Raw genomic sequence first — 13,337 nt, forward strand, 5'->3', positions numbered from 1 at the left:
TGGAAACAATAGCATTAATAACATTTTTTACAATCCTTCTTTAAATAACTTTTTCTCAAAACATCCCAGCAACCCGAAGTGCCTTTGCAAGTAACAGGAACAACTTAGGAAAAACGCAAACTTAAATAATCTTAAAAACATTACAAATATTTAGAAATACAACTTAAATAAAAATAAATTAACTTAAATCATACAACTCTTGTTATAAAAAGGAAAACAAAAAACATACAAACAAGGATATTATTCATCATCAACAACACAAACTTATTCTTTTACGTCAAAAAACAAATTACATACATTTTCTAAACCATAATGCAAAAAAGCGGAGGCTTGGAAGACTTTGAGATTTTTCTTTTGAGCACTTACACATAGATTCCACTGGTCATGTGACAGGATATGACATCATGTGACATTTTAACCCAGTGCAAGACAGGCCAGTATGGCTGAACATCCACCGTTTTGATGTAGTCCCTTGTACACTGACTTGTGGGGCCAGCAAATGTTGCCAAAATATTGCTAAAATGTTACCACAACTTCGCCACGGCGTCACGGAGACAGTCAATGGCAATTTGCGACACATTTGTTTTAAACTACTTCCTTAACATCCTTAATGTTTGGTGCAGTCTCTGGGCACAGTAAAAGCCTGTGGGAATTATTGGCGGAAAAACCAGCAAATGTTGCCAAAATATTGCTAAAACGTTGCCACAATGCTGACACATTATTGGACATCACATGGCAAAACACTGCGATACTTTTCTTGTATTCTCTTTCATATCCTTCCTAATGCCATTCTCGTGTGATGAACCCACGTTAAAAAACATTTAAAAATGGACACACATTGTCCAACACCTTTAAAATGGCTTTACAGGTAAATTTTACAACTACATTTGAAATTTTAATGACACTCCTGCCATCATTATCATTTCCACAAGCTTCCAAGCCTACAGGCCACCACTGCCTGTGCCTCTTTCAGTACAGAGAACCAGCTCATCCTGAATATCAGTTAATCAGTCTTAGTTTCTCAGCAGCAGTAGTCATGAGGTGGGACATTTCCACCAGGTTTCGAGCAGCAGCATTTTCTTAGGGAGTTCAAAATGTCTCCCATAGGACACAATGAGCATCGGCTTCCTGCAGGCCCATTACACCTGAGATGGGAAAAGACAACAAAGCGCCTGTTAGTTCTCAGAATCAAAGTGAGAATGCTAAATGGACATACATTCAAAGTCAGCTACATGCGACACTCACCTCAGTTGCAATTACACATTCATCTTTTTCCTCCGACATCACCATGACGGATTTGTATTTGGTGTCGACACAAGCCGACGTGGATGCCGATGCACATGCTGACGCACATGCTGACTCGGAATACAGTGAATCGGAATACTTTGATTCTGAATACTTCGATTCTGAGTACTTTGATTCAGAATACTTTGATTCAGAATACCTCGACTCTGAATATTTTGACTTTTCTGATGCATCACTGCAAGGAAAAAGGAGAGTAGCATGTTAGCGATGTGTACATTTGAGAGGAAATTAATCAAAGGAAGAAATCGTTGTCTTGGACAACGATTTTACCTTTTCAGACGTTTCCTGCGCTTCTCCTCAAACTCAGAAGAGTCCTGCAGAGATTGGCACTTTACATCCTCGCAGCTATCGGACAATTCCTTCGCCGCCATCTCCTTCCCAGCATGCTCCAGTTTCACTTCGTGCTTCACCTCGTATTTTACTTCATGCACCAGGTTGTAGTCTGCAGGTGCATGTCGTGTCTTATAGCTCCTCTTCTCCTTCTCCGTTGTCATGCTCAGGTCATCATGATCACTGTGAAAATCGATCTTCTTGTTGATGTTCTTTAAAGGTGCCGCCCCGACGACACTTACAGCCAGGTCTTTGTCACGGTGACAGTTGTTTGTGAGATTGTTGATCGTTTCGTTTTCCCCATTGGCGACCTCCTCTTCTCTATCCCGTCTGCGCTGCTGAACCTTCGAGCGAACGCAAACCACCACCACGGCGCATGCGACTACCAACAACAGCACCAGCAGGACACCCGATCCCACGGCAGTCCAGGGAACGTCTCCCGCAATTTGGGACGCTCTGTCCGGAAGCAAGAACTGGCAGTTGCGTCCTCCGTATCCCGGTACGCAAGCGCACACGTAACGGTTGTTCCTCTCGTGGCAGGTGGCGCCATTATGGCACGGGTTGTGTTGGCAGCGGCTCACAGGTGAGCTGCAGTTCCGTCCGGTGTATCCAGGCGGGCATGTGCAGATGTAACCGGTGGTCCCTTCCTGACAAGTCCCGCCATTTTGGCAGGGGTACAGCGAGCACTCGTCCCCGGCACGATCGCAGTTCATTCCCGTGAACCCTTCGGGACACTGGCAGAGGTACGAGTTCACCAGGTCGACACAGCGTGCACCTGTGGATCAGAAAGGGAAGAGAATTAGATTCTGGACCAGTTTTGATCACAAACATTCAAGTTCAAATCCAAAAGTGCATCTTACCATTAGAGCATGGACTGGAGGAGCAATGGTCGATCTTCTTCTCGCAGTTGAACCCTGCATATCCTGTGGGACACTGGCAGAAGTAACCACCATCGGGGTTGTCGGCACAGCGTCCGCCGTTAAAGCAAGGACCGTCCGCACACGTCATGGCGCTAAGCTCGCAGTTGTTGCCATAAAAGCCAGGTGGACAGGTACAGCTGTAGGTGTTCTCCATGTCCTGTAAACGCAAAAGGAACGGGATGCTTAGCTCAAGAACAGGTGTTTTAATGCAAAAGCATTAAATTATTGGTTTGGCAAACGTTTACACTTACAGTGCAGCTTCCACCATTGCGGCAGGGGTTTCCTGTGCATTCATTGACCTCGATCTCACAGCTGGCTCCCGTGAATCCTGGCCGACAGGAACAGGTGTAGCTACCCTGACCGGTGTTACTACAAGTGGCTCCATTCAGGCAGGGCTTATGATGTGTGCAGTAGTTCAGATCTGTAACAGAGGCGGACATATGTTGAGCACATGTGGATTAATCTGACCCAAAGCAGCGACACATGGCTGGACCGCAGCTGGACAGCTGCCGTGCACTCTCATATCTCGCTTTCAGCCAAACATCCTTGTGTCGCCTAGTCTTTCAAGGCCATTCTAAATGCTTTTCTTTGATCTTTTGTGTGTCTTTCGCTCTGCTCGCTTTCTTACCTTGGTTGCAGAAGAGGCCACCCCAGCCTTCCTGGCAGTTGCATTGCCATGGCTGCTGGCAGGTTCCATGAAGGCATCCTGGATAGCGTATGCACTCATCACAGTAGCGGCCTTTAAAGCCCACTCTGCACCTGATGCACAAAATAAACAAACTCTCTGGTTAGAAAACCAATCCTGAAGGCGATCTTAACAGCTAACGACGTAAACTTTTGAGATTAACCTACTTGCACTCTCCAGGTTTTTCGCAGAAGCCGTGCTCCTCGTCGCATCCCGGAAGGCAAATTGCTGTAAGGAGGACAAAACACCTGCATTAGGATCTTGGAGGGACATCTTAAATCCTAAGTAGGACATTTTATGTCAAATGAAGAGAGAGGTGGGGTCACCTAAACCTATTAGTGTTCTCTCTTGCTAAAAAAATACTCGAATCTGCTAATCACCACTGAAGAATTTCTGCTTAACACATGACAACAATAGGGCGCTCACAAACAAGGGGACCCTTCTTTCCTCCCTCTCTTCACTGTGGGTCAAAACTTTTTTTCTCTCTCCCTCCTGTGCTCTCAATGTCTCCGGGTAGGGAAGATAAGAGTGGACAGCTGGTGTATGCGCGGCCAGCGGGCGACAGCTGCTCCATTGTCTGCGCACTCCCGGCAGCTGCCCACTTCAAACAATACCTCCCCTACGCCAGCCAATCAGCAGCCGGCCCACTCTGGGAGCAGCCAATAGGAGGCCAGCATGTAAATTTATGGCACGCGTGAGATTATTCCTAAAAACTTTCCTCCTCCCGACTGGAATAAATCAAGTGGTGTGTTGTGAGAGTGGGCTGAAAGGGGGAGTGTGAGTGTGGGGGGCGGGGGTATTAGTTACAAGTTGTTCGTAACCGTTAACTTTGTTTTTTCCCTTCCCTCTTTTTTCTAACCTGGGTTGAGTTTTTCAAACCAACAACATTACATTTATGGAATGTTTACTGTATTAAAAAACAATGTTTTTACTCACGTTCTGTGCAGTACTGGCCCTTCCACCCGGCGTCGCAGATTATTTCTCCACGTTCTCCGCAGGTGAAGTGACCGAATGCATCATCTCGGGGCCGGCAGAACACAGAGCATCCCTCGCCGTAGTAGTGCTCGTCGCACACAAAGCGGTATGAGTACTTGAGCTCGGTTCGACCCACGCTGTGCAGATCCTGAGACCAGTCCTCGCCCACAGTCAAGTGCCGCTGTGTGGTCATGGTACTGATGATGCGCTCTGGGTTTTCTACACAGAAAATGATTTTCAGTCATGCCGTTTAAAAATGTTTATATTAACATTGTTTTTCTGGTGGGAGGCCACATACCTGTTGTCAGATCCTCTTTGGAATCAGCATGCACTGCTTCAATGATAAGAGAAAAGGTTCCCTGCGATAGCAAAAATAAATTTGTGCATCAGAAAATGAGCTGAACATTACTTCTGAATTACTTCTTAATGCATCAGTACTCACCGGCCATGTGAAACCGAAATTCATCCTGATGGGATTGGTGAAAGAGCCATCCGGTAAGGTATCTGGCACTTGGAAAGAGTTGGACCCCAGCACAGGGGTGACGGTGCCTCCGTAGGTGCAGGGCGGCTCTGGAGATGCATTGGGCTGATAATGTTTTAAGCAGATGCGGAAAAAAGTCTTGCACTCGCACTGCTGGTACGGCGTGGTCATTCCAGCTTTACAGCAGTTCTTGTTGCCTTGCACACCCTTCTTGTTCAAAAACTCCTGCAACTTCAGCTCGAAGACGCCTGAGGAAGACGCCTGGAGAAGAAGCAGCGTTTGAATGTTAGCTCTAAATTAACACATTGCTTTAGATTCAGATATGAGTGAGGAGTCAGTCTTACCTGGCAGAGCAGCATGTACAGGATGGAGAAGAGCAACAGTAAGTAGCGTCCCATGATGAATAAATAATAAATAAATAGGTTTTTGAAAGTCTTTGAGCAACTTGGCTGCTCCCAGATCAGTCAGGGGGATCCCTCGTATTAAAAGGCTTTTCTTTTCGCCGACTGATTCATTGGAAGAGGCTTGCTTTCAAAAGACGCTGAGCGTGAACGCAGTTCCCTTTCATGTCAAGTGCGCACAAAGCAACAGTTCTTGCCCGAAAATAAGTGTCCAAAAATAATCAGAAAATAAACAGACTTGTTGGATTCCGTCGGAGTGATATAATCCTCAAAAGTCGGAGAAGAAAAGTTGAAAAGATGCTCGTGTGTATTCTTATAGTTCCTTCTTCGTCTGATTATAAACCAGGGTTCGTCACTGGTCCAACATCCCTCCTCACGTCCTTCTCCCACGGACACTGTGCGTTTGTATCTGGAGCGAGGCCGCCTGCCGCCAGTTTTATACGGGGTGCCACATGCCGGGGTAATAATATGCTAATGAACCACTACCCCCAATCTGTCCCACGCTTTACAATGCAACCAGCCCCTACCAACCAAGCTCTCCCAAACACATCAGCGCTGCTGTGTGTGCGTAAAAGTGACGGTAATTTACAACTTGAAGTTTTAGACGTTCGATTATTTATTGTAGATATATTATTTGCATTAGAATATACATACAATGCGACGCAATTGATAGTTTTGTGTTTGTGCATTCGCTCAGGGAGTTATAAAACGCGTGTTTATTTGGCTTAATTAAACTAATCTTAAAAGTTAACTTGAGGAAGGCAATCTCAGTTTTCAACAAATGCCCACTTCCCTTTGCGTTTCCTGCTTCGGGGAGTCTCCTGATTTGTGTCTAAAAAACATTCCTCAGGCTAACAGTGTGTGTGCGTCAGGCAAACTCACAAAAGAATACGCATCATTTGTATGGAGGCCAAATTCTCCACTTGCTTTCCTTTTTCCGCTGTGTGTGTGTGTGTGTGTGTGTGCGTGCGTGTGTGTATTAAACGCGTGCAGTGAAAGAGTCCGAAGCGCGCGCGTGTGCGTGAGTGTGTGTTAGCTTGTGTGTGTGTGTATGTGTGTGTGTGTTGCTCGCGTGGCCATCCCCGGGGCGCTCCGCTATTGTGTGCAGGCGGAATAAGTTTGCTCTCAGCTGTATGGTAATTCAGGCAGCACCTGCGCTACCGTTCTCATAATCGGGCGATCCGCGGAGCCCCACAAAAACAAGCAAATCGCCTCCTTATCGTTCCATTCTCAGCAGCCCATTTAAATAAATATATGTTTGTTTTTCCTGGTCTTTTGAACGTCTTCGATGCCCGACTCTGTTGTCTTACATTAGAACCGGCTACGATTTTTTTCCAAGCCAGTATTCGTTGTTTGAAAAAAAAGTGTGTGCAAAAGAAAAAAAGAGGCAGATTTGCGCGTGTGTAGTGGGGGTGCTGGAGGGGGGTGTTAATTTGGTCGTTCATTTAAGTGCGATTTTCTTAAGCACAAAAGCTTTTCGCCTGAGGTCCATAGTAACCAAACACAAGTGAGACAAATTACATCACTGTGTTAAGATATGCTTTGAGCTCTTTCTGTATTTCCAATCCACCAACCTTTAAATGAGCCAAATTTTCTGACATCATAGAGTGGAAAAAAATGGATTCCTAGTAAAAAAATTGGCTGGTCGCGGGGGGCAGGGGTGGGATGTTGGGAATGAGCTGGAGAAAGATGGCATTCCTTGTTTTCTGTATTTACGTCTTGTGCGCGATTTCAGTTTAGCGCTTCTGCTTCTGTACAGTTTCCTTACTATTTTTCCCCATCACATTTCTACACGGTTAAATCTTATTATTAAAAAAACTGGCACCTGTCAATCTTTACTGTAAAAAAAACGCACATGTACTGCATATTTTACTATTGCATATGCTATTAATTTATATAATGTAATACCAAGCCAATCTTCTATATTTACCTTTTTTTTTTTTTTGCATTCATTTGTAAACCTTTCTGATGACAACACAGGTGGTTGTCACCTGATGACTCACCAGATCACCAAATTTCTGTGCCATAATATGTTGATTGTAGCAAAGTTTTATATACAAAAATGTAGATTTCTTAAAGTTTCAGATTATAGTAAAATGATTTAAGAATTTTATTTCAATCCATAAAACAATTAAACGAATGCCTTAAATTAAAAATGCCTTAAAGTGACTTAAAACTCTCTAAATTTATGTCAACATTCATAGATTGACCAGACCCTCTGAAAATTTTAATTTGTCTCATAATTTGCTTTTAGTGTTATTTTTAATGTTTATTTTATTATTTTGTTTATTATGATGCTTGGGTTTATTGTTAATGCGTTTAACAGTGGAAAGTTGACAATGCCTGTTGAAGGTTATTTCTTTAACGCGCAAGTCTGTGGGCGAGACTTCCGGTTCATTAGCCGCTATTGGGAAATTAGAGAAGAATAACAATGTGCCATAAACGGTAAAACTGTTTGCACCACAAACCAGCGTGTTCATAATTAAGATAATACATTAAAATAACATGGTAAGACACCAATTTAACATATCAAGCTGCTTGTACAGCTAAAAATAGCCAGATGCGGGAAGCTTAACCCATAAAATGTATAAATGGCCACGCCCACTCTTAAAGAAAAAAATAAAGTGGATAGCCTATTGCAATGCAGTAAACATTGATTAAGCAACCAATAATGCGACACAAAACACACCAATGCAGATAACAACAGGAAGAATCTAACTTTTTAAATAAATTACGTATTTATTTATTATCTTATGATATTTAATGATGCATATGATTTTGTGATACTTTTGTAACCTAAAGTTAACCAATTTACTGTAGTATGTTTACATTATTTTAAATCTTTAAAACTTAAAAAAAAATGTGTAGTAGGGAAAAATGAGTTCTTGAGCCACAACTTCGGTCCGTTTGTTTTGCTGGTCGATTCCCCCTGTGGAATGAACTAACAGTGAAGGGAGTAACAGTCGAAGTGTCGGAGCCTGTAGTAACTCAAGCCCCTCAGCTATCACGTCAGTGGGACTCGCTCGCTTCTTGTTCTTGCCTTTCTTTGCGCTTTCGTTTTTCATTGATTGTGAAGCCCCTCGGGGGACAGTCACTGAAGGGGGTCTACGGTACGCCTTCAGACGCGACCAGACCCTTACACACCATCTGCCACTGACTAAACGCCTGTCTCCTCCCTCCCTCTGCCCGTGTGTGTGCGTGTGTGTGTGTGCTTACTGCCCTGCGTCTAAATTGAACTAGAAGCATGTTAAAGAACCTGTAACGGTATGGGCCGGCAGGGGCCAGATGGCGCAGGCGAAGCCAGAAGTGTTGCAGTCCCAGCGGAGTTAGACAGCACATGGGCGGCCGTGGGAACCTAAGCTGGGCTCGCATCACACGGGATCGATCATATGAAGTCGTGTGGGGATCACAATTAGGGGCTATAATGTTGTTTGCGACCTATCGATCGGCGAAGGGGTTGGAGAATCTGATTTGATACGCCACGGTGTACCTTACAAAAACGTGGCGCTAGATTGAAGAAGGTAACGTGGATGATAGAACAGGGAGAGAGAGTGAGAGAGAGAGGAAGATGCGCGCGCATTCAGTGTACATCACTTTTGAGGAGGGCGTTGATTATATTTTATACTTATCTCAACTGTGAAACGTGTATAAAAAGTCGCAACGAAATTTGACGCTGCTAGCACAGACTAACAGTCAATTATCAAAAACGCTGTAAGTAAAGTTCTGGTAAGGTTAATGTTGTCAAACTTTATCGACGTACTGCCAAACTCATCCCGCGTCAGCATCATTGTTGTTATGATTACCCTTAAAGTAAGCACGACTAATCCTTCTGGTAGTTCGTTTTAAACGTTTATTATTACCAAAACCCCTATTAAACATATACTTGTAACTTAAAATTTTACATCTCCAACTTTTGTTTTGACTTTGTTGAAGCCATAATTAACAGGGTTATTCGCAATGTGTTTAACAATGGAAAACTGACAATGCCTGTTTGTTATTTAAAGGTTTAATAAAGTGATTTTGAAAAAAAAAAAAACACACACACACAGCACTATCCACCTTTTTCTTCATGGCACAAGCCTATGGGCGAGACTTCCGGTTCATTAGCTATTGGCTTGTTGAGTGATGACCTAATGCGTCCAACCAATGCACCAACTAATTATGTTTCTGGGTCCAAGCCTCAACTTTTTTCACTTAAGAATCTCAGCAGCCGTTTATGAGCAGTGTTTATTCATATTAAACATTTAAGCTAAACTTTTCAAAATTACGGTGTACACTACAGTCTCCATGTTCACAGCGTCCAAAACACAATTTTTATATTTATTAGTAATTTATATTTTCATTGTCTGGCTATCTGGGATTTTGGTATTGAGTTTTTAGAATTATAATTTTTTTTTTTTTTTTTTGGTAGTATTATATCACATTGTGAGTGTATATTAGCACATCAAACCAGTGTGTTCATAATTAAGATAATACATTAAAATGACATGGTACGACACCAATTTAAAATATCAAGCAGCAAAACGAGCTGTTTGTGCAGCTAATAGCAGGACACGATGAGACCGGATGCTTAACCCATAAATGTACAAATGGCCACGCCCACTCTTACAGAAAAATAAGGATATGGTAATGCAGAAAACATTGGTTAAACAACTAATACTGCAACAAAATAACAGGAAGAAGCTAACTTTTTAAATAAAGCTTAACAAACGTGATAGTTTACTTATTTTTCCCTTTAAGTTGGCTATTTATTTTTTTGTAGTCGTAAACTAAAAGGTAGTTCTGTACTCTTTTTAAAATGTTTTACAGAAATAGATGTATTTATTACCTTATGATACGTCATTAATACAGTAATTCGCACCCTCGAATAAAAAACAAGTTTCAGCCGCATATATGGTTCTGAAAGCGCGTACGTAGACGCGCGTTCATCAGGCTACCTGTGGTCCGAGCATTGTTTCAGATCGTATTACTTTGACCAGCTGCCCGCGGGCACGCAGAACAATCCACGCGCGCCCCGGCTCTGACCACGAGGCTCATTATCATGCGCCGTTGCCATGGACATGGTGGTCGTGGCTTCATTGAGCTTCTCTCGGGGGCCTCCCGAGGGGATACAATCATTCAATAATTACGCAGGGATCCTCTTATTTGCGCCCGTGTGCGTCTGTTTGTGGGTGTGTGCGAGCGTAAGGAAACAGGCGTGGACGTTTGGGAGCTGACGCTTGTCGCGTGCCTGCGCGTATCAAAACACATCTGCTTCGAGGGCTCCAGGGACTGATGCGCGCGTCCGGCCACCACAACATATCGACCTCTGTCTCTCTCTCAACATATTGATTTGACAAGTCATAGGCATTTTTGACACTGCGCTCCCCACGCTAAAGATGTCGATGCAGTGCGCTTGCATCCCACGTGATGATTAGGGTTTTTACTAAAAGTCAAAGGTTTGGACTCACGTTTTACTATATGTTTATAATGATCTAAACTAAGTTAAATGCTTACAATTAATTATGTGGACAAATACAGTGGTCCCAAAAGTATTTAGAAACTTAAGTCACATTTAAAATGTCTAAATCTCATTGCAGTAGATAAGAACATCAAACCAAGTGGTATTTATTTTTAAGAAACACATGCACACTTTAAAATAGCATAGTAGTCCAATTAATGGCGAATATTGCACCATACACTTTTTTTTAAATTTTCATCTTATTCATTTTAATTCATTAAGTTTCATTTTTTAGGGGTTCAGACGTGTAGCACTGAAACCCTATTTTAATTGTTAGAACGGCCAAGGATCAGCAATCTTCACATAAAACTGATCAGGCAAACCAAACCGCAGGTCGTAGAGACTTGAAATTTGGAGGGATGGTACTCAAACCATCTACAACATCACCAAGGCTCTCCCCAATTGGCCTGACGATGACTTTACTTTTTTTAAACCTACTACAGCTATAACTTCACAACCGTTTGTCCCATCAACATGAAAATTGGTACACACAGTCTTGGTCCAAAGTGCCACAAGCGTCTGTAAGGACATTTGTGTATCTTAAAAAACATGGCCGGTATTGGCCGTTGAATTATAAGCACCTATTAGACAAGGTTAACAGAGGTTGATCGGATCAAAACTTGGTGGGCTTGTTTGGCTCACAGCCCTAAAGGTCTGTGAGGAATTTAAAAGAAACTGGCCACTGGGGGGCAATTTCACATTTTTCAAGGGTGTAAATGACTGTATTTTGCATGGTTTTTCACACATACATGCAACATTCATATCAGCTTTGCCTCTAGAACCACTGCTGTCAGTCAAATCATTTGTTAGACAATTGAGATGTAAAAAACCTACTTGTCCTAGGTTCTGGAAAAAAAATACTGCAGTAAAATGGACTCTCCAGGTCAATAATTATCAAAAACAAATGTTGAAATTTACTTTTTGGGAAGCTATAAGGGGATTGTTTAGAAAAGGGGCCTGTCCAAATACCCAAAAGCCTATTAAACCTAAATGAAAACTCAAAACTTCACAAAAAATTGCAAAATTTTTTGGGGGAATAAATACAGCCGGCGCTGTAACAGTCAGAAATGTTAAAAAACATTTTTTTATGGAAAATGACCTGGATTTGGCAAAAAATATTTTTTAAATCCTTGATTTAGGTGGTTACACGCTTGCTAAATAATATGTAATGATTTTTTTCATCTGTGCTTAAATGCCTTAAAGCACTTGAACCTCGGTAATCACTTCTTGCAGCTAAAATTTTACATTCTATTTTATTAATGTTAAAATAGATTAAAAAAAAAAAACAACAATATAGCATGTCATACTAATTCATTTGTACATTTTTGGCCAAAATGAGACCATGCATATATATATAAAAATTAAATATAATATACTTGTCAAAACACTGCTCAACAAGATTTTTAAACTATAAAATAGTATCAATCTAGGTTATTTAAACTGTATTAAATCTTGACCCTATTTTACTTTGATTATTAATATGATGAATTCCACCTTTTCTGCTTGAACACCTTTGTGAACTTGAGGAGAACTGACTTCACACATCCACTAGAAATCACTAAAACACCAGCTTATTCAAAGCATTAAGCAAAAAAAAAAAAAATAAGAAAAGTGAATGCTAGCAAAAAGAAAAGATCTTTTACAGACACTTGCTCTAACATTTCTTATTCTCTAATGTAGTAAAAATCAGGCTAAAATGTAACTTAAGTGTCCAAATACATTTTGGGGTCACATGTGCATGAATTTAATTTAATTGAAATGGATAGAGAAGGAAAAACACCATTAATGCTCATGTTTCTCATTCACTCATAACAGTAAAGGTTTTTTGGGGGGAATTAATGGTTCCATGAAGAACCTTTAAAATCCATGGAATCTTTCTATTCCACAAAAGTTTCCTTATAATGGAAGAAGGTTCTTCAGATCATTAAACTGTTCTTCACACTAGGAAAAACATGGTTCTTGTAAGAACGTTTCAGGTTCTGAAAGGTTCTTTGAGGAACCAAAAATAGTCCTTCTATGGCATCGCTGCAAAACCCCCTTTTTTTGGAACTTTTATTTTTAAGAGTGTGGAATCTTTGCATTCCATAAAAGGTTTCATTTTAGGTTTTTAGAATGTTCTGCACATTTTCTGTTGCACAAAAGGTTCTATAGAGGAAAAGGTGTTCTTTAGATTCTAAAACTAAGGAAAAAATGGTTCTTTTGTTCAGTGAAAGGTGATGGTTCTTCTGTGAAACCCCCCTTTTGAAACCTTTATTTTTAAGGGTGTTCAGTAGTGTTTAAAAAACATCTCAGGATGCACCTCATGAAGGTGCATGTCTGATGAATGTCCAGAATGAGCAGGGCTCGAGTTTATATTTGTTTGTGTTTGTTATCTAATTCCATATGTTTCTCCCATAGTTGTGATTGCTTTTCTATTACTCCAAGTGTGAAAAGCGTAATAATGAAGAATGAGTAGGTGTGTCCAAACTTTTGACTTGAAGTACTTCAGGCTTTTGTTTTGAAAATGAAGCCCATCAAAGTTTCTCTGTCTCTTTCTCTGTCTCTCTCTGTAGCAGCATCTGCCCTGAGGATGAACAGATGTAGGCACCTGTGTTTAGGGCTCACACATCCCCCATCCTCCTTTTCTTCTCCCTCTCCTCCCTTTTAACCTCCTCAATCCTCCTCAGAAGGGCCCACAAAGGGGTAAAAGAGGAGGAGGGGGCAGTAACTATACCCCCTGCTCTATACTTCTTCCATCACC

General features: G+C 41.6%; 1 protein-coding gene across 1 annotated transcript; it reads right to left on the minus strand.

Moving 5' to 3' along the window:
• Window positions 1–5,487, minus strand: dla (deltaA). The gene is made up of 11 exons (XM_051119747.1): window positions 5,041–5,487; window positions 4,658–4,957; window positions 4,514–4,574; window positions 4,177–4,434; window positions 3,408–3,468; window positions 3,184–3,314; window positions 2,807–2,976; window positions 2,496–2,712; window positions 1,576–2,410; window positions 1,246–1,480; window positions 1–1,145 (listed from the first exon to the last, which is right to left on the minus strand). The coding sequence occupies exons 1-11, from the start codon at window positions 5,092–5,094 to the stop codon at window positions 1,140–1,142; spliced, it is 2,328 nt and encodes a 775-aa protein (XP_050975704.1). The 5' UTR covers window positions 5,095–5,487; the 3' UTR covers window positions 1–1,139.
• Window positions 5,488–13,337: the final 7,850 nt, after the last annotated feature.

This window comes from Labeo rohita, chromosome 1, assembly GCF_022985175.1.
Source record: "Labeo rohita strain BAU-BD-2019 chromosome 1, IGBB_LRoh.1.0, whole genome shotgun sequence".
Classification (NCBI taxonomy): Eukaryota; Metazoa; Chordata; class Actinopteri; order Cypriniformes; family Cyprinidae; genus Labeo; species Labeo rohita.

Coding starts and splice junctions, on each gene's coding strand:
- dla (XM_051119747.1), bottom strand. CDS start 5,094: ATGGGACGCTACTTACTGTTGCTCTTCTCCATCCTGTACATGCTGCTC. Junction 4,435..4,513: donor CAAAGAGGATCTGACAACAG/GTATGTGGCCTC, acceptor TTTTCTGTGTAG/AAAACCCAGAGCGCATCATC. Junction 3,315..3,407: donor GAAAAACCTGGAGAGTGCAA/GTAGGTTAATCT, acceptor TTTGTGCATCAG/GTGCAGAGTGGGCTTTAAAG.